The following is an 18,574-nucleotide window of genomic DNA, read 5'->3' on the forward strand; positions in this document are numbered from 1 at the left end:
AGATTATAGACTTATCTGATGGAGAGCGAAATAAGGAAACATTGCCGCCCCTCCCCCCAGTGTGGGAGATGAGTTTAAGATAAAGCTTTTTCTCAATCACTGGGACACTGGCAGCCATGTGTCTCTCGCAGTGTCAGGGAGATTTGGTTATATTCACCGTGAACATTTTAGGCTGCCACTCGCTATGAAACTACAGGATCTAGTCATAGGAAGAGTGCTCAATCCATCCATCAGCCCAGCAGTAATTTAGAGGGTGGGTAGCCTTTGATTGAGATATAAATCCTTTAAATGTCTCCCTATTTTCCTTGAACGCCAGCATGTCTGTCCCTCTTGCTGACTTTGTGGCCTCTGTGCTCATACAGTATGAGGGGGTCATGACACAATACTTTGGCTCTGACAAATATCCTGTCACCGTAACCGTTAAGCCTGTTCAAGCCCCAGTAAGGTAAACAAGGCCCTTGTCAACCAGCAGGTCTCAGATGACTGACAGGTTAGGCTAAGCAGTAGCTGTGGAGGTGGTGGTGATAAGGTGGTGTTGGAGCTGGGATTGTGGGTGCCTGCAGTAGCCCCTGAAGCAAGAAGCTTTCCAACATTGATGGGAACAAAAAAAAGTGGGGTTAGGAAAAGGGATGGGTAGAGGAATGACAGTTACAGTCCCTCCCTAGCTTCCATTCCCCCTTTCCTTCCTCTCTTCATCTCCTCCTCACTCCTCAGCAGACAGGCAGACGGCCGGAGCTCAGCCACAGCAATCCCACTCCTCAACATTGCCACGAAGAGAAAGGCGAGGAAAGGCAGCCTGACTGCAGCTGGATTTGAGGGTCATTTGAAGAACACAACAAGGCAAAGCACACAGAGTTCCATTTTCAGTTCATGCCAGGGAACCAGAGTCCTCTTTCCCTCTCCCCATATTGCCTCACCACCCCTCCTTCTCCTACACAACAGCTAAATCAATAGAAATGACAACGCAGTTGGAAGGTCATTCGTGAGCACAGCGAGCGCTGTGGTGGAATGCTCGCAGATTCGCAGCACACAGAACATGTGGAAAAACAAATGCACATCCTGCCAGCACTCCTGCCTGCCTGTCCTGCTCTAGTTCAGCTGAAGGAAAGAACAGAGCTGCTCCAATTCCCCTCTCCTTTCTATACATCAACATGCAAAATGGAGCTGAGGGTTGTGCTGCCGTACAGGGAGTCTTTAACAGAGGATACACTGTTTCCATGAGATTTCTATCAGCTACCCTGCATGTCTGTTTACACACATTATGCATACTATATACACACACACACACACACACACACACACTCTGCCCTCTTTATGTAAACAGTTTGAAGATGAGATACACGTGCTAGACTGGGAAAATCCACAAAATGCTTCTCCCCCTCACTAATGAGCCACCAAGCATGGTCAGACACGGTGCCTTCACAACACACAAACACAACAACCACTACGGCTTGAATACTGCTGGAGACAGTCAGAGCGACAGAATCCACCAAGCAGGAGACACGCACTGAAGCAGCAGCAGTATCAGCAGCAGCAGAGGAGCGGAGCAGAAAGGCATCAAAAACACGTAACGACATTCATACGGAAAGAGCGGAGAGTTGCTAGTGTGTTACTCACAGAATATTCGATGGTCCCTTTGGGTCTCTGGAACGACATGCGCCTCCCATCCTTCTTTTCTGGAGTCTTCTTCTGGCCAGTGTCTGAAAGCAAACGAGGCAAGGTACGCATTACATTCATGTTCCTCTCTCCCCAGCTTGTCACAAGCTGCCGTTTCCCAGCCCCGTGGGTAGACAGCTCATTCGTCAACAGTGAGTGAGCCAGCCAGCCAGCCAGCAATGTGAGCTGTGAGCGCCCGGACCACTTTCTCTCTCTCTCGTTCTTGCTCTGCTTCTACCCGCCTGCTCTTCCTCTCTCTCTATCACACTGTCCTCTCCTTGCTCTCCCTCCCCTCTCTCTGTCTCTCCCTTCTCCTCCTAGCCCACCATGCAGCGCAATGACAGCCGCTGAAAACCTTGCCCTCCTCCCCCTGTTGCCTCTCACAGCAGACAGAGACCAGGATGACCTCCATCAGGGCACCGCCGCTCTGATTGCGAGCCCAAGAGGAGGAGAAGGAGGTGGATTCAGATGGGAAGAGGGGCGTGCTAAAGCTGGAGATGGAAGAAAAAATAAAAAGGAGGCTGAACTGGAGTGTGGAAGGAGGAGAAGGGAGGGTTCAGTGCTGTGTTGGTTGAGTAATGGAAGGATGTTGCATGGAATAATGACAGCTGAAGAAGAAGAGGTGTAGCGTTTGGGGGGGATTTAAAAAATGACAGCTACAGCTTGTCTACCTTTCCTGGAAGGACCTGGCAGGTATGTAAAGGAATACAATTAAAGCTAGATGGTTGAGAATAGGAGGAGGGCACTTCTGGCAACTGGGGTTTTAGTCAGAGAATATGAAAAATGTATGATTTGGGAAAGCTGGGAAGGCTAAGGGGTGCAGAAGGTTAAAGGTTAATGGGGACAGGAGAAGGTGGAATTAGACAACTGGAGAAGCTGAGGGGCGGGATAAGACTGAAGAACGAAGACATAGAGCAAGAGGGTGGATGGAATACTGAAAACCAGTAGATGAAAGACAAAAGATAGGATGGAGATGAAAGACGGAGACTCTTGGGAGTGAAGAAGATGTTGAAACGAGGCCAACATTGTTCTTTGACTTGAACAAGGAGCATGGGCCAGTGAGCTTCAGGAATACTACATAAGGTTTTATTCATTCAAGATGTAGGGTGTGAGCCAAGAAAAGAGATGATTGGAGGAGGTTACTGAATTTAAGTGAAATATTTATGATGTTTCTATATTTATGACATATGTTGACCGAGTGCCCTCAGATACCTCTCTCTTAAGTCTTTGTTTCATAGGTGCCGCACATGACTAATGAGTCCCGTTATTCGTGCCTTTCTCATCAGGCATCTGAGATAGCTCAAAACATGAGTCATACACCAGTGCTGCTATTTCTGGGGCTTAGGAGTGCCTGGCAGTGAGTGAGAGGGGAGGGGAAATCAGAGCTGCTTCAGGTGTATGGCAACAATACTGTGGCTTACATTTATGAAAATGTACACATATGCCATAATCAGACTGCACATGTCCAAACCATCTCTGCCTTCCCTCTCTAACGCTGTCTCCAAACCACTCGACCTGAGCTGTCCCTCTCATATACTCATTTCTGGTCCTATTCTTTCAGGTCCTGTCTTTCTGTTAGTGCCCTCGTCTCTAATCCATACATCATGGCAGGTCTACTATTAAAACTATAAGCTGTGAGGAGTTCATGTCTGCAATGTATACAAGGATGTAAAGAGAACTATCATGAATAAACTTGAAAATACTATTGTTCCGAAGCAAGCTCTGGAAACTTTTTTTTTCTATTACTGTAACTCCAAGTGCACTGATCGATGGTAATCCATCCATCCATCTCTGAAACTTACACTGTGTTTTGTACGAAAATTGTCCAAAAGGCGTAGAATAATTGAACATTTTATCAATTCCTGTCCCAGTGACCATCATGTGACCCCTCATTATAAATTCTTCAGTTAAAGGATGTTAATGGGAATCACTGTGGTAGAGTGTGTTTCTTTTGGCTCAGACATCATATTTAAAGGTGCAGTCAGTAATTTCTTTTAGGTTATTTAATAGAAAAAAAGATACTGTATCCATAAATATACATGGAATGGCTAGAGAACTGCCACATACGTAGTACGCCAAAAACGGAGGAGAAGACATGTCATAACGTTCATGTGCCATGGAGAGGGATTTAAATTCATGCCTGCACCTTCAGACTCAAGATATGAAGGATCATCATACCTACACGGTCCCCTACACTAATGAAGCGCAAACATGAAGGGAAGCGACAACGCCACCAGCATCTGAATAAAATGCAATCCTCTTCCTTCTCAAGCCTCATTTCCTGAACTGAAGTCAATACTAACACACAAAAATGTGCATAAAGATTCTTATTTATTCCTGATATTGTCGCAGTTACTTTTTGTCAACAGATTAGACATGTGACCCTCCCATCTCCGGACAGCTGACAAACTAGCTAAAAAACAACAACAACAGTTGGTTATAAGCTAACATTACCAGCTAAGGCTGGTATAATGTTAGGCTCAAGTGTCCTAAAATCACACTTTGCTTCTGATAAACAGTTTGATTATACTCTCACATCATATAAGAGCGTATTCACTGAGCCTCAGAGCCCAACAGTGTTACATCCATTTCAAGACAGTTTCACAAACGCTGGCTCACAGCAGCTATCAGCGGCTAACAGCAGCAAAAACATCAGCACTTACTGACAGAACAGCTGAGCATAGCCTCAACAAATCACCTCGGCATCGCTGTCATCGGAGAGGAGCTTAAATAAAGGTGGACGCTTCTCGCCCGGGACTGACAGCTGAGGTAAACAGTGGACTAGCAACCTTACACAATAGGGAAAACTCTGGGGCGTTTATTTCCTGATTTATTGTTAAGTGTTGATATTTTCAAATATGTTAAAATATAGTGTGTACAAAAATGTATTTTTTACACAAACAGTTGTAGAAACACGCCGGCCAGCTGCGATCGTTATGCGGATCAGTGTAATTTTAATGTTTTTGATCTCTCGTGGCTGACTAAAACATCTTTGTCCTATAGCGGCCACCGTAGCAAGGATTATGCATGTGAATTGGGAGGGGTAAGAAAACAAAACTCAGCTGATGGCAATCTTAAATCTACTGACATCTAGCGGTGAAAATTTTACACAGTGTAAATTTAAATTAGGGAATTTTTAGACAATCAACAATGAAAGCAATTCATTCAATATAAAAGCCACTGTCTCAGAAATAGTACAAGATCTGATTTAATCTACTCAGTCCAGCAAGACTCCTATACACGATAACCTGTAGCACTTTGAAAATCTCGGATAACGAGTTGTGTTGATCAAAACAAACTGACTGCCCAAACTGCGAGCATGTGCCAAATCAATTATCCTCTATCTAAATGAAAACCTTTGCAGGATGATTGCTTTCAGTAGGAAAATACAAACTGGAGCTGCTGATTGCGGATGATGGGGTTTGTGTTGCTGTTTAGAAGAGACCCGTCATCACTGTGATTTCATGCTCTCCTGTTATGAATGAATAATCCATTGTGCCTCTGTTTAATTGCCGGTTATGGCAGTGTGGCAGACTGCAACCCATAACACGACTCAGTAAGTAGACAGCAGAGGTGTTGATCTGCTTTGTTAGCTGGTCCAAGTTGAGTGGGCTAACAACACACTGTGATGCTGAAGATGCCTCAGACTTCCAAATATTGGAGAAAGCGAGGAGTGGGAGACCATGAAAAAGCTCTGAGGACCAAGACAGACACGCGGTGAGAGAGAATAGCAGCTTTCCATTAGCAGCTGCAGGGGTGTCGGCACATGGTGAGCTGGTGATTGGTCCAAAATTAAACTTCACCCTGGATGGTGGCACAAGAAACGGGCATTTTATTCACACTCCAGGCACGCAGCAGAGCACAGCGCCAGGGCATCGTCAATAACAAAGGCTCTGGTTTCATCCCACTCCACAGGAAACCAGCAGCATCTGCTGTCACAATATAAGCTCTGCTTCAATACAAGGAACCTCCTTCTCAAGTCCATAATTCACAGCCAGTGTATTTCATGTGATCCATCAGAATCTAGAGATGTGTTGGAATTTTGTTCTTCAGTGAAAAACATGTTTTTGCTGTCAATGCCTAAACAGTGAGACACTGCCCATCATGTACCGGGACAGCATGATAATCAGGCGCACTGGGAGATGGAGTGGTGGAAAGGTGTGAAGAAATGATGAGCGCAATTACAGATCACTCACAATCATCCTTGCTGAAGAACACAGCTGAAAAAAATTAAAAGAGCTGTAAACCAAGGTCACCATTTATCTAATTTGTGGTTCAACCAAGTAAAACAACAGTTACCGCAGCATCAGCTTTCTTTACTGCTCTCGTTTCCCATAAGGAACATTTTACTTGGCTCATTAATGGGCTGAATTATAATAACACCGGGTCAGCTGTGCGAGGAGGCTGTGAGACCGGCTCAGACACTGAAAGGAGCTGCTGTGTGTCAGGAAAAACAAAGGCTGTCTCTCACTAATGGAAACAGTCACAAGAGCTCATGCCTCTCTGAGCAACTTAGCGAAAGAAAAAAAAAAAAAAAAGCAACTGCATCCCAGACACTGTCTCATGGCTACGCAACACTGCACGGAGCAGGAGGGCAAGTATCAGTAAGAGGAAGTCTGTCCTCACTGAGGCAGCCACTAATAAATTCATCACAATTCACTACATATGGGAGAACATGTAAGTTGATTTTCCTAGCCGTGTCAGCTCTAGCGTTCACCTTTGTGCGGCTTCATGGTTTATTGTGTCCATGTGATGAAAACTGTAATGAATCCCCTGCTGTGTGACATATTTCAGAAATGAAGCTAGGTGAGGACAAAAGAAAATATGGAAATAAGTAATTAGAGAGCATTGTTTTGTCTTCGACAGCTGGGAGAGGGTCCAGCCTGCCCACTACTCTGAACTGGATAAGAGGTTAAGAAGATGGATGGATGGAAGAATGGACCATTTGTCCTTTTTAAATAGATAAAAAGTTATACAGCTCCTTCTGAAGTTACCTTCCTCTTCTTAATCACAGTTAATTAAAAAAAATGAAAAGACTGTAAAAGTTTTAGTCAACAACAAATAGCTGTACACGGAATATCTCTTGCAAGGACATCCTTGTAACAGTTAGTGAAACACAGATATCCTTTATAGTGGCCATGAATGTGTCTTCTTGGTGATTAAGCTGTAACCAAGCAGAAAAACAAAAGAATGAAAGGTGTCCCTGTGAGGTACACCTTTGAGAATGTTGTGCACTTAACAAAGCTGAATGCTGCCAAGCGATGGCAAGGCAATCTGAGTGATTCTGGAGAAGAGCTAAATGCAAATGCTACTGTATTTGACTCTAAAAGCAAGCGGCGCTCTGTACCCGCGCAATCTGCTGAGTATGAATCACAGCAGCTAAATATATAGTCCCCTTCATTTTAGTACACAGCCATGAAAAACTGAAGCAGGCAGGGAATAGGAGAGTCAACAATTCTCTGACTAACATTCCCTCATGGTCTGATAGAATACACAAGCAGCCAATTTCCCCTTGCTCCCTTGTTTTCCGTGCCTGCTGGCTATATACAGCTCTCAACAGATGTTATTTTTAGACACCCCGCCCCAAACAGTAGGGGAGGCCAGAGCTCTGCACCACAGCCACACTAAACAGGTGCTACACAGGACCGGTTACCAAAGCTGCAGACTTTCCGACAAAGTTTGTGAGGGAGGAAGCTTGGAGAAGTTTCTGGTAATCTGTGGATGGCCACAGTAATAGAAAGCCCTGTGAAATGAAATGCAGTCAACTTGTAACACATTGCACCATCAGAGCAGTCATTATAAAGATTATAGTAAAGAATTAATGTTAATGATCAGTAGTAAAGATTAAATGTATGTTTTGTTTTTTTTTGGCATATTTTGTATTTTGTTTTATCCATCCATTCTCTTCTGCTTATCCTGTTCAGGGTCGCGGGGACTGCGGAGCCTATCCCAGCTGTCATGGGGCAAGAGGCAGGGTACACCCTGTACAGGTCATCAGCCTGTCGCAGGGCTAACACAGAGAGACAGACAACCATTCACACCTATGGGCAATTTAGAATCACCAATTAACCTAACCCCACTAACTGCATGTCTTTGGACTGTGGGAGGAAACTGGAGTACCTGGAGAAAACCCACACAAACACAGAGAGAACATGCAAACTCCACACAGAAAGGCCCGGGCCAAGGTGGATTCGAAAAAACAGCACAGGGCAGTTAGCTTACCTAGCATAATATAGCTTGTTCCCTCCAAAATTAGGACATGAGAATGGAAACTCCCACATTGTTCTACTTAACGTTAACCACACACACACTGCCAGGCGAATGTGCTGTACCAGGTTATTATTTACCAAGATGTTCTCAGGGAGGCAGACCACTAAACTGGCACAATGAAATGATTAAATACACACAAATGTATGTTGGTGCAATCAGCCCCAACATGTTCATATTTAATTACTGTGCTGACATCGTAACATTTGCTTAAGTACATGAGAGGGTAACGGAGGTCTTTTGAGTTTGTCATAAAGCAAAGTATTAAAAAAATTTGCACTGATGATGGCACTAGAGGTAAACTTCAGGGATCACAAAAGTTATTATAAACCAGCCTGAGGTGAACATGAGTGTGTACCTAATATAGCAGCCCATTTGATACTGACATTAACATGGCTCTTTGCTAGTCCACTCTGATTGCTCAGTGTGTTTTTTCCACTATGAGGCACATTCAACTAATCACATAGAGCTTATTCTATGCACACAGCAGCTCTGTCTATCACACATGAAGATGCAGAACTGGGGAAGATGGGAATCAAACCACTGACGTTCCAATTAGCGAGTTCCCTCCTCTACTGTGGCAAAGCTGCCTGAACTTACTAAGTGTTCAACTTGTCTGCCTCAAAACTGCAGTCTGTAACCTCATGTTGGTGCAAGAAGGGGATCACCACTGTCATTAAAACACATCCTCTGGGTATCGGGAATGTCTGCATAATGAGACATGGCAATTGGCTGCTGAGATTTTCAATCTGGAGCAACGAGCATGTGCATTTCAGCGTGTAAATGCAGCTTTGCCTTTTCTCTAACCTAACCCTAACCAATCAGTTTATACAAAAATCAATGCTTTAAATGATAGCGACAAATTAATACATTAGCAACAACTTTACTTTCTTGCACTCTTTGTGTGCAAAACTACACCGGCATGTTACATTCCCTCTAACAGAAACAGTGGGCAGAGCTGCGGTAATCCCAGACATCAATAGGAATTAAACAAGCTTTGACTTCGACATCTGTTTGTATTAAAGGAAATGGACGATATCAACAGCCCTCTGGCACAGTTTATGATAGCTTGTAAAATACAGAAATGCAATGTCAAAGTGCAAAGTGTTACTAAGTGAGTGGTGACACAGGCAGCTCATATGAACCAACATCCTGCAGGGCTGAGCACATCTACACACACACACACACACACACACACACATATTATTTATATATATATATATATATATATATATATATATATATATATATATATATATATATATATATATATATATATATATTGAGATGAAGAAGTGGGGAGGAGGTCAGGGAAGAGGTTCTAAAGTGAGTTTTTAAAGATTTTGCAATCAGTGCACCTTATATTGATCAAATGATCTTATTATTACTTATGCACACTTATGAATCCATCATGTAACAGCAAGCTCTTATTCAGACATCCTGATACTGTGAACTGTCCATCATGTTAGTGAAACATGCACTAAAATAAAACAAGAAAAAAATGCTGATTATCACACACTGCTGTGGTGCTGCTGTTATCTTGACTTCAAGCTATTAACTGGGCATGGTAACTTAATAATGGTGAAATGCAGTGGCAAGTGCAGTAAGCCTCCTCCTTGTGTGCAAAAGGAAGTCATCTATTATGTACTGAATCTACGGAGCTGTACATTGAAGTGTACTGTCCCACGATAAGCAAAGTATTGATGTAGTTCTACATCAATACTTTGCTTATTGTGGAGAGGCCAGAAAGTGACATCCCTGGTGTGAGAGGGAGAGCAGCGTCTCAAAGATCACCAAAAACAAGGCCAGACACACTGAAACCTCACTGACAGCACAACATGCAAACTGATATTCTTCATTATGCTAAAGGAGTATTGATGTGGGCGTCAGAGAGCCCCTGGATAAAGCAGATACATGCTGCAGTCTTAAATGACCAGATTACATTCAATAAAGCCAAGCTATTCTTCTACACAGTTTTTAATACTTTAAATGCCTCCAACCTGCAGAAAAAGTAATTACACTTATGGATCCTCTAATTACTTCTCATAGGGCAAGTTGCAGGAACACAAAAGCATTACATCACAACAACAACAACAGCAAATTTCATCGTTCTTAATCAACACACCTCGTGTCTCAGAAGACGTATGAATACTGCTGAGAAGAATTTAAGTGCCACCAGTACTATATGAAGAAAGAGGCTATTATTGATGTGTAACACTAAGCAGCTGCAGTTTTTCTGTTCTAATGAATATACAGTGCATGAGTGCTGTGGAACTGTCAACTTAAACACACAGACCACAGTGTGTGACAGGCAACACTCTTTGTACCACCGAGCCCCACAGTATATTAAACCTGCAGCCTCCATGGGCCGGCCTATACACCACTCAGCTTTTATGGGAAACTTTGCTGAACTGCAGTTTTGTGTCTCTGTGTGTGTGGTGTGTTTATGTGTGGGTACGTCCATGCCAGAACAGGAGGCAGCGGATCTGCCCTGTCCTCTCATTAACACTCTCCCAGTGTCAACTAATCACACCCCCGTTGAGTTGCTGGTACGGTAATGTGGCCTAAATTCTTCCCTTTCCACACTTTCTACGCCGTAACCCAGACACTGATCAGCACTGAGGTGTGTCACCGCTAACGCGCACACACTCGGTTCAATTAATATTCTCACAGCGTGGACATGACTGTTTCCATAGTGACGAACCTGATGCAGACTTAAAGAGAAAAGGTGTTATTGGAAGGAACCACAGTGGCAAACCTGTCTGGATTATACACCAGCAGGTTCAGCTGGTGGGAAAATTATATTGTTCAGAATGAAAAGAAAAGCACTTAAACTGCCTCACTGTGACCATAATGACGTTTATTAACCAGTTACACAATGATGAGCAACTTCACAGATATTATCACTTGATGTGCTTCTTTGTTATACTGTAAATAACTATAATTATTGAACTCTAATATGAAGAGGGGTAGGAATGGGTATCCAGTCTTGGTGTGCTTTTTTGGGTACTGATGGAAATGCGTCCTCAGTAACAAATATTACAATTGACAAGTACCTCCAAACTGTTGTATATAGAGACTCATTAAATGCAGGATTTGAAAAAAACAGAACACGCAAGAATCTAGAGCTGCAGGGTAGCTAAAGGTCACAGTCTTATTTAGTCATAGACCGTATATAAAAGATGGGTGTAGGCTGGTGGGAATGCAATAATTGTTTTACTTGTCTTTAGTCGTAAATTCAAGTATTCTGATCTGACAGTGATCACCACAGATGTTGCAATCCATCCCAAAGGGGATATAGAAGTCTGTACCACACTGTCAACCCATCCAAAAGAGTCAACCTTGTGTTGTTTTGTAAAGCATGTACAAGAATCACAAAGCTCAATTATGCGCTATATCTACTGTATGTTGTATTTTATTAACTTCACACACCGTTGACCAGTATTAACACTAGGATACAGTTGACCAACCACAACAGACATTCAGAGTCCAAGAGAAAGTCATCTCATCATATGAACAAACAATGACGTTAAACAAAAGCAAAATGTTTGTAAATCTCATCCAGTGCTACAGTACAGGTCAGGTAAACATGAGCATCTGTAGGGCATTACCCTCCTGGGTCCATGGAGGTCTTTAAGGTTTGATATCAGCCCATCAAATAGTTTCTGGCACAAATGCCATTGTCATCCATACAGTTATGGTCCCAGCATGGCTATAAACAGAATTAATTTCTGTTGAAACATTAATAAACTCAGAAATCACATTTCAACTTGTGTCTGAACTTTCAAATCACTATCAACTGCTAATTTTGGTATTTTAATATCAAAATTTCTTTCTGAGTCTTTACAGACAAAAGTGGTCATCTTTTAAAAAGATAAATCAAACGGACCACAAGTAGAGAGGTAAGCCCAACACAGGTATCTTGTATATCCACAAGCAGATACAGACAAACTTATCTGCAGTAGTTTGTTTCTTGCTAACACGCAGTGAAAGCCCTTTGATCCACAGTTCCCGCAGCTGAAACCAGGAGGTCTCGCTGTCACATACATTTAGCCTCCCGGCTCACTAATCACACTGTGATCCCTCCACCCGCTGCTGTTAAGGTTATTGCACTTTGAGCAATACTTCTTTCCAAGTCAAAGTTAGGGGTGGAAGGGTGAATATGTGTGTGTGTGTGTGTGTGTGTGTGTGTGTGTGTGTGTGTGTGTGTGTGTGTGTGTGTGTGTGTGTGTCCGGCTACATCAGTTGGATTGATGACTAGGATACATATATACATATATAATGTACGCTCAATGTAGCGTGTACAGCAACTCCGTGATTCATCTTTTAAGGCAATGCTGCCACTAATCTGTGATGATCTACAAAAAAGTGCAGTTATTATTATGTAATCAGACTTAGTTATTAATATAATATTCATTTGGATTGCCTAAATAGAGAAGCAGATGGTAGAAAAAGAAGTGAGGCTGGCAAAAACTCTTGTGTGGTCTACCTTTCTGTTACAGAAGCACGTCTTTACTGGTTTTCGTCGCCTTTCGGAGCCCTGGCGCTCTGCACCACAGCAGCAACACTAACCTCTCAGGTTACAGCAACGATCGATAGCGGGAGAAATGATGAGCTCAGCGATGAGAAACACAAACTCTGCATTATCAGATCTTCTTATGGAGCCAAAAGCAAACGGACCTGTTCTTAAGTCTAGATGTAAAACAGGCCAAATGCAACGAGTACACAATAGGTGAGCTGTGATATGCCCAGGGAAGCTACAGTAATACTTGTATACTCACCGGTAAACTATAACAGTACCATACATCCAGCGAGCCTATACATTTTTGACAATTTTGGTAACAGGTAGATAAGGATAAATAATGATACGAAGGTTATAAAGTGCTTAAGAAGTCATAAAGCCAGCTTACTTATTCCATCATTTATTTATTGAACAACATCAGTCTCACCAGTTAAAGTGTCACACCAGTATAAATAATTACACAAGGATGTGTTTAGTTGTGAGTTTTACATTTTATTCACAATATATATATTTAAAAAAAAAAAAAAATCGAAAACATTTTTCATTAAGGCACTGATTCCCAATGTGAGGAAATGTTGGTGCTGCAGATGGACCGCAAGCAGTTATTTACAATAAATATATTAAAATAGGAACAGCTTGAAGTTTGGGAATGGCTCCTCTATTCTGTCACTGCCTGTAGTCTAATGGCTACCTACATATATTACAGATAGATTATTATTTTATAAAACCACAACTTGTTTTTCAGGGGATATTTATTGTGCATTTATGTGGTATCAGAATATTCATAAAAAAAAGTCTTTCTGACTAACGTCCACTAAAAGTAAAATTATTTGATTGATCTTAAGAAAGCTTTCATTAATGTTGCAAATTCATGTATTATATATCATTTTCTCAACAAACATATAATTTGCAGTTTGATTAGGCTGTAACTAGTAGCTGCTCACATAGTGTGCCCTGGAGAAGTTAATTAAAAGTAATCCTGATACCAGGCAAATGTATACTAGAAGCTGCTATCAGCATATTCAACCACTCCTAGCAAATACATGAAACACATCAGCGGTAAAACAGCCACATTGTTTTCACGTTCCAGCCTAAAAGCACACGAAAAAAACAAAGTCAGAGGAACAACTTCCCGAAGAGGGAAATTTGACCATCAGAGGAGTTAAAGCACATTTTACTCATAATACGTGAGTAAAATTTCACTAAAGGACAATTCTGAGAACTTTTACCCTGCAGTAATGTTAGTTATACCTCAGTTAGTAATCAGACAACATTCCCCCAACACTCAATTAAATAAAGGCAGTCAGCAAAGTGATGTAATGTAAAGTGCTCCACCTATTTAACCACAGTCTGTAATGGCCAACCAGTAACAGAGGCTACCAACACAGACAGCTCACTTTCCATTAAGCCAGACAAGTCTGCGGCGATCACAGGGGAAAAATTAAGACATCGTCTCTTCAAATCCATCTGCATGACTAACTATCACACAGGAGGGATGAGGCGTTACAACTTGATGGACTGTTTTTCTCCTTAGCAATGGAAGAAAACTCATCTTACACACTATTTCATGTGAAAATGATTATCCTTTATGACGCAGCGAGCCTAGTTGGAAGCTGAGGTAAAGAGAGAGAATAACTGTGGTTCTTTCAACCCATGGATAAAAAACAAAGACAGTGCTTCGTCAAACATTTACACATAATGATTGGAGCCATAAGCACACTGGTCAGTGCTCTTGCTGAATCTACAAATATTTCCATTGAAAAATAACAGCACAACTTCCACTGACCCCAAGATGGGTCAGAAGTACATTTACCACCGATTACCTACTGGCAAATAGATGTGAGCAATCAATCCTGTGAGTCAGTGAGTGTGAACAGTGATAAGCAGAGTTCAATCTGATAATGAATGTAAAGAATAAGGGTCAGTGGAATGAGTGCCTGCTGATTTCAGAAATGTTTGTGAAACATGATTGAAATCCTGTAGCTAGCCAGGCTCCTGTCGTCGGTGCTGACCGAAGGCAGCTTAGCCACCATTAACTGCCCCCCAGCTGACTGTCCCAAGAAGCTGGGAAATCAGGCAGGGTAACGGTGGGAAAGCGAAGTCCTAATTGGAAGACCACGGCACACCACCGTCTCTAAGTTAATAATGAATGGACGTGTAAATCTGCAGAGTCTTTGACTGTCATTTTTTTTTTTTTTGCTTTATTTGGAGCACTTGCTGTATCACCTAGCTTATTATTCTATCACTGTACACAGATATAGTTGATCCTCATAATTTGCTTTGTTTTACGTTCAAAATATATAAAGTTTTGATGTGTAAACATACAGTCAGTAATATTGGCAGTCTTAAAAATGCGTGATTATGGGACTTGTAATCGACACTCCCTCTACAGTGTAGTGTCACTGCACTTCAAAACATTGCCATGTGCACTTCTTCAGATGTGGATTTCACATCACTGGTAACACTTTTTTTTTCTTTTATTCTTGCAGGAGCATCTCCTGATTCTTTTCAATTCCTGCTGACAGAGAAAAGGAAAAACTGACCCGAATTAATCGTTTATGTTGTTGAAAGGAGCTCTCTGCACTAATTCTAAACACTGGTGTTTGACAGCTCTGAGCAGACAAACAAATAAGGTGGACACTAGTTTAGGTCGAGTATGCTTTTGGTGACGTCACAGGCCTAGTTGCTCAGTTTCACTTAATTTCTTGTCTCTGGGAATGGAGCTCAGGACTGCATTGTAGATGGGGGACAGTTAGCGTCATATGCCACCACCTCTGTTCAGTGATGGACAGACCCAGACCCAGCCACACTCTAAGATAAAACTGGTTCATCCCATGGACAAAACTCCCAAGCCAAAGCTAAGCAACACAGTGTATCCTGTGCAGTGCATTGAGGACTGTTCGGACCTCTACGCTGGAAAAACCAAACAGCATCTTCACAAACACATGGCACTCCATACGAACAAGAGCCACCTGGACAGGACAAGACTCAGCTGTACATGTGCACCTAAAGGATAAAGGACACGCTTTCAAGAATGCCAATGTGCACATTTTGGACCGGGAAGACAGATGGTTTGAAAGAGGACTAAAAGAAGCCATCTATGTCCACTGTGGAAGACGTCCAGTCACCATTTTTCAAGCTCCAGAGACTACCACAACCTAGATCAGTGGTCCCCAACCTTTTTTGAGCCGCGGACCGGTTTAGTGTTAGAAAATATTTCCACGGACCGGCTTTTAAGGTGTGGTGAATAAATACGTCAAAATAAATGATACGACCATAACCAAGTGTGATATTTTCTACGTATAATAATAAAAAACGGGAATCCACTTTGTATTCGTATGCAACTCTATCAGCAGCGTTCTCGTAACATCCCGCCTCAACAGGCTCTCTGCCCACAGCGCTCCCTGGTCAGCTGTTAGAGCCATGGTAAAACATGCCTTCAAAATAAGATACACCGCAAAAACAAATACAGTAGAAATCACCTCAGTCGGATTCAAATGGCCCAGTTTGGGGTCTATTATCGAATTTCGCTGCAATGGCTTCTGCTTCATCTATGAATTTGCTTCTGCAAATTTTATAATCTGAAATTTTACTCGTAAGTGCAAGTTTGTAGCTTACACTTGCCACGATTGTCCCCGGTGAAATGAACTGATATAAACACTAAAACAATTTCCAGGCGTTGTTAGTGTGTGTGTAGTTGTGCATGAACGCGCCGATGCATGGAAGTGGGCGGAAAGGAGCTGAGGAGGGTTTTAGCGCTAAACTCATCCAGTTTATGCGATCACATTTAACTGGAAATTTATTACAATGGGACCAGATTTTTCATCCGAGGTAGGTGAATATCCGACGGATTTATGTGATGATTATATTGGAATTAATGTTAGGAAAAATCAGGACCTGCAGATGCCATCCAACTAGAGCGAAAACCCGATTTGTGCGACTTCGACTTAGGTGATTTTTACTGTATAAAGCGCATGAAAAATACAACTCACCATAACACTGAATCAGTGTAAGCCCCCTGAGCTTGTTTCTCTGATACTCATTTTTGCTGGCTTCTGGTTTGACTGGGTTCGGCCGATTTCACATGGAGCGTGGCTGCAGAGCCGCGGTGTCAAGCGCTGGAGAGTCAGTTTGATGGCTGGGTCTACCTCACTGCTATCCCCGGTGTTGATAAATAAAAATGGTAAATGGACTAGTTCTTACATAGCGCTTTTCTACTCTTGTTGAGCACTCAAAAATTTAAAGAAGCGTTATGTAGGTCAACCAACCGATTTCGTTAGACAGGCCTGAAGCTTCTGGGTTTAATTTTAGCGGTGACGTATCATGTGAGCAGAAACGTCTTGACACGTCAAGAGGAAGTCATGGAGGGAAGTAACGGAGCGAATCCGCCCATTTTTCAAAATAAAATATAGTTTAGGCGCAGATAATAAGTAAAACGGAAATAATTTAAGTTATTCTTTATGTGCGGCCCGGTACCAAATGTCCCATGGCCCGGTACCGGTCCACGGCCCGGGGGTTGGGGACCTCTGACCTAGATGACTGAGAACCTACACAGACAAGCAGGGCTGTAGCTAACAATGACTTTCCGTATCAATCAATCTGGCAATTATTTAATTTAATTAATCAATGAAACATTTTGTCTTTAATGCCTGCTGTCATTATGTTTTAGCTCTTGAATTATTTCACTGCATTGCAGTTCTATCTGGATATCAACCAAATATTTACATAAACAGAATTTAGCCTAATACTCGACTTCAGCACTTTGAGTACAGCAGGGATTAATGAGAGCATGCTCCTGCTCTGTGCCCAGAGGACAGAGGGAGATCAGCTGACAGGGACAATAGAGAAAGGCACTAGCTGTTCTCAAAATAAGCATGTCAGACTACATTTTTACCAATTTTACTGACTTTTTGAGAAAGCCAGGCAATCTTAATGAAGCTTAGCATAATCTTCAAAAGGATTTATGTGTGCGCATTAGCAGGCAACATGATTACTAAATTCTTGAAAGCAGAACCCTGATCTATGGGCTGGTACTGGCCTGTATGAATGTCATGCTAAAGTTAATACAATTTACAGCTCTGTAAAGATTCCTTTGTTCTGAGGTATTTTTCCCACCATGAAGAATGACATCACCAGGTGTTCCCCAATTCCCGCAGGGCGATGACAGCGTCATCTGTACGGCAGATCAAATGGCTCTTCGCACAGACCCCCCCACTGCTCGGCTTGTCAAAGAGTGTTGGGAAGAACTGCAAGAAACCGTGAACACAGGCACAAAAAAAAAAAAAAAGCCCAACAACTTCAAACTACACACAGAAAATCTGCAAGTGCTCAAGTCAAATAGGGCTTTCAAAAGAGAAAAACTCCAGCCGTCATCACTGCGACACTCTTTAACAGCATCTGGTTTTTGTTTTTGTGATGTTTTCAGTAAGTAGACAGATCACTACCTTCATGTTTACTCGGGCTGGATGCTCTTTTCAGCTGGAGTGATGAAGATGCAGAAGAAGCAGTTGAGTCACTCAGAACAGGTTGTAATTACTTCCCCTTAAGCCTCAGTGTACTGTGCATTTGTGCTCTTCATCTGGCCTCTTTCAAACATCTGCTGTCTTGAAATCTCAAAACCGGCAACCAAGGAATACAGCGCATAATGTTATTCAGTGTCCTGACATCTCATTTCAAACCTTTCAGGCCTTTCACCACATTGTTAAAAAATTTTTTAAAAATCACCTACTCCAGTCAGCCCTGCTTTCATCAGCATCTCTAACTTTCAGCTAAAAGACACAGAGGCTGTTTCACTCTGAACTGCAGAGCAGTGTGCATGGGCAAAGAACCCTTAAAGGGTCAGGGAACAGGTCATTAGTTTAAATCCTAGACACAAGTGCAGAGCAGGTGTTCGGTGCCGTGGTTGGCCGATCCCTCTGGGACTCCTGCCGCTAAGGTTCCCCTGACAGAGCCATCAAAATTCCCAGGAGTGCCTCATAATAGGCTGCAGGGCAAGTGACATGCTAACGCCAACTGCTCAAGGACTGTTTTTGGGAATGAAGGTGATTAAAATCACTCATTACGGCTCTGAGAGGATCAGCAGATTGCACTTTCTGAATCATCCTGATAATTGCAGCGGAATCGGTGTCA

The 18,574-nt window shown here is 42.4% G+C and overlaps 1 protein-coding gene across 1 annotated transcript in view; it reads right to left on the minus strand.

Annotated features, from left to right (window-relative positions):
• The window catches only part of oxr1a (oxidation resistance 1a), a 120,939-nt gene that overhangs the window by 49,504 nt on the left and 52,861 nt on the right, over positions 1–18,574 (minus strand). Inside the window, 1 exon segment of the mRNA XM_030748959.1 lies at positions 1,618–1,700. Within this exon segment, the coding sequence (XP_030604819.1) occupies positions 1,618–1,700 (83 nt within the window).

Source organism: Archocentrus centrarchus, chromosome 16, assembly GCF_007364275.1.
Source record: "Archocentrus centrarchus isolate MPI-CPG fArcCen1 chromosome 16, fArcCen1, whole genome shotgun sequence".
Lineage (NCBI taxonomy): Eukaryota > Metazoa > Chordata > Actinopteri > Cichliformes > Cichlidae > Archocentrus > Archocentrus centrarchus.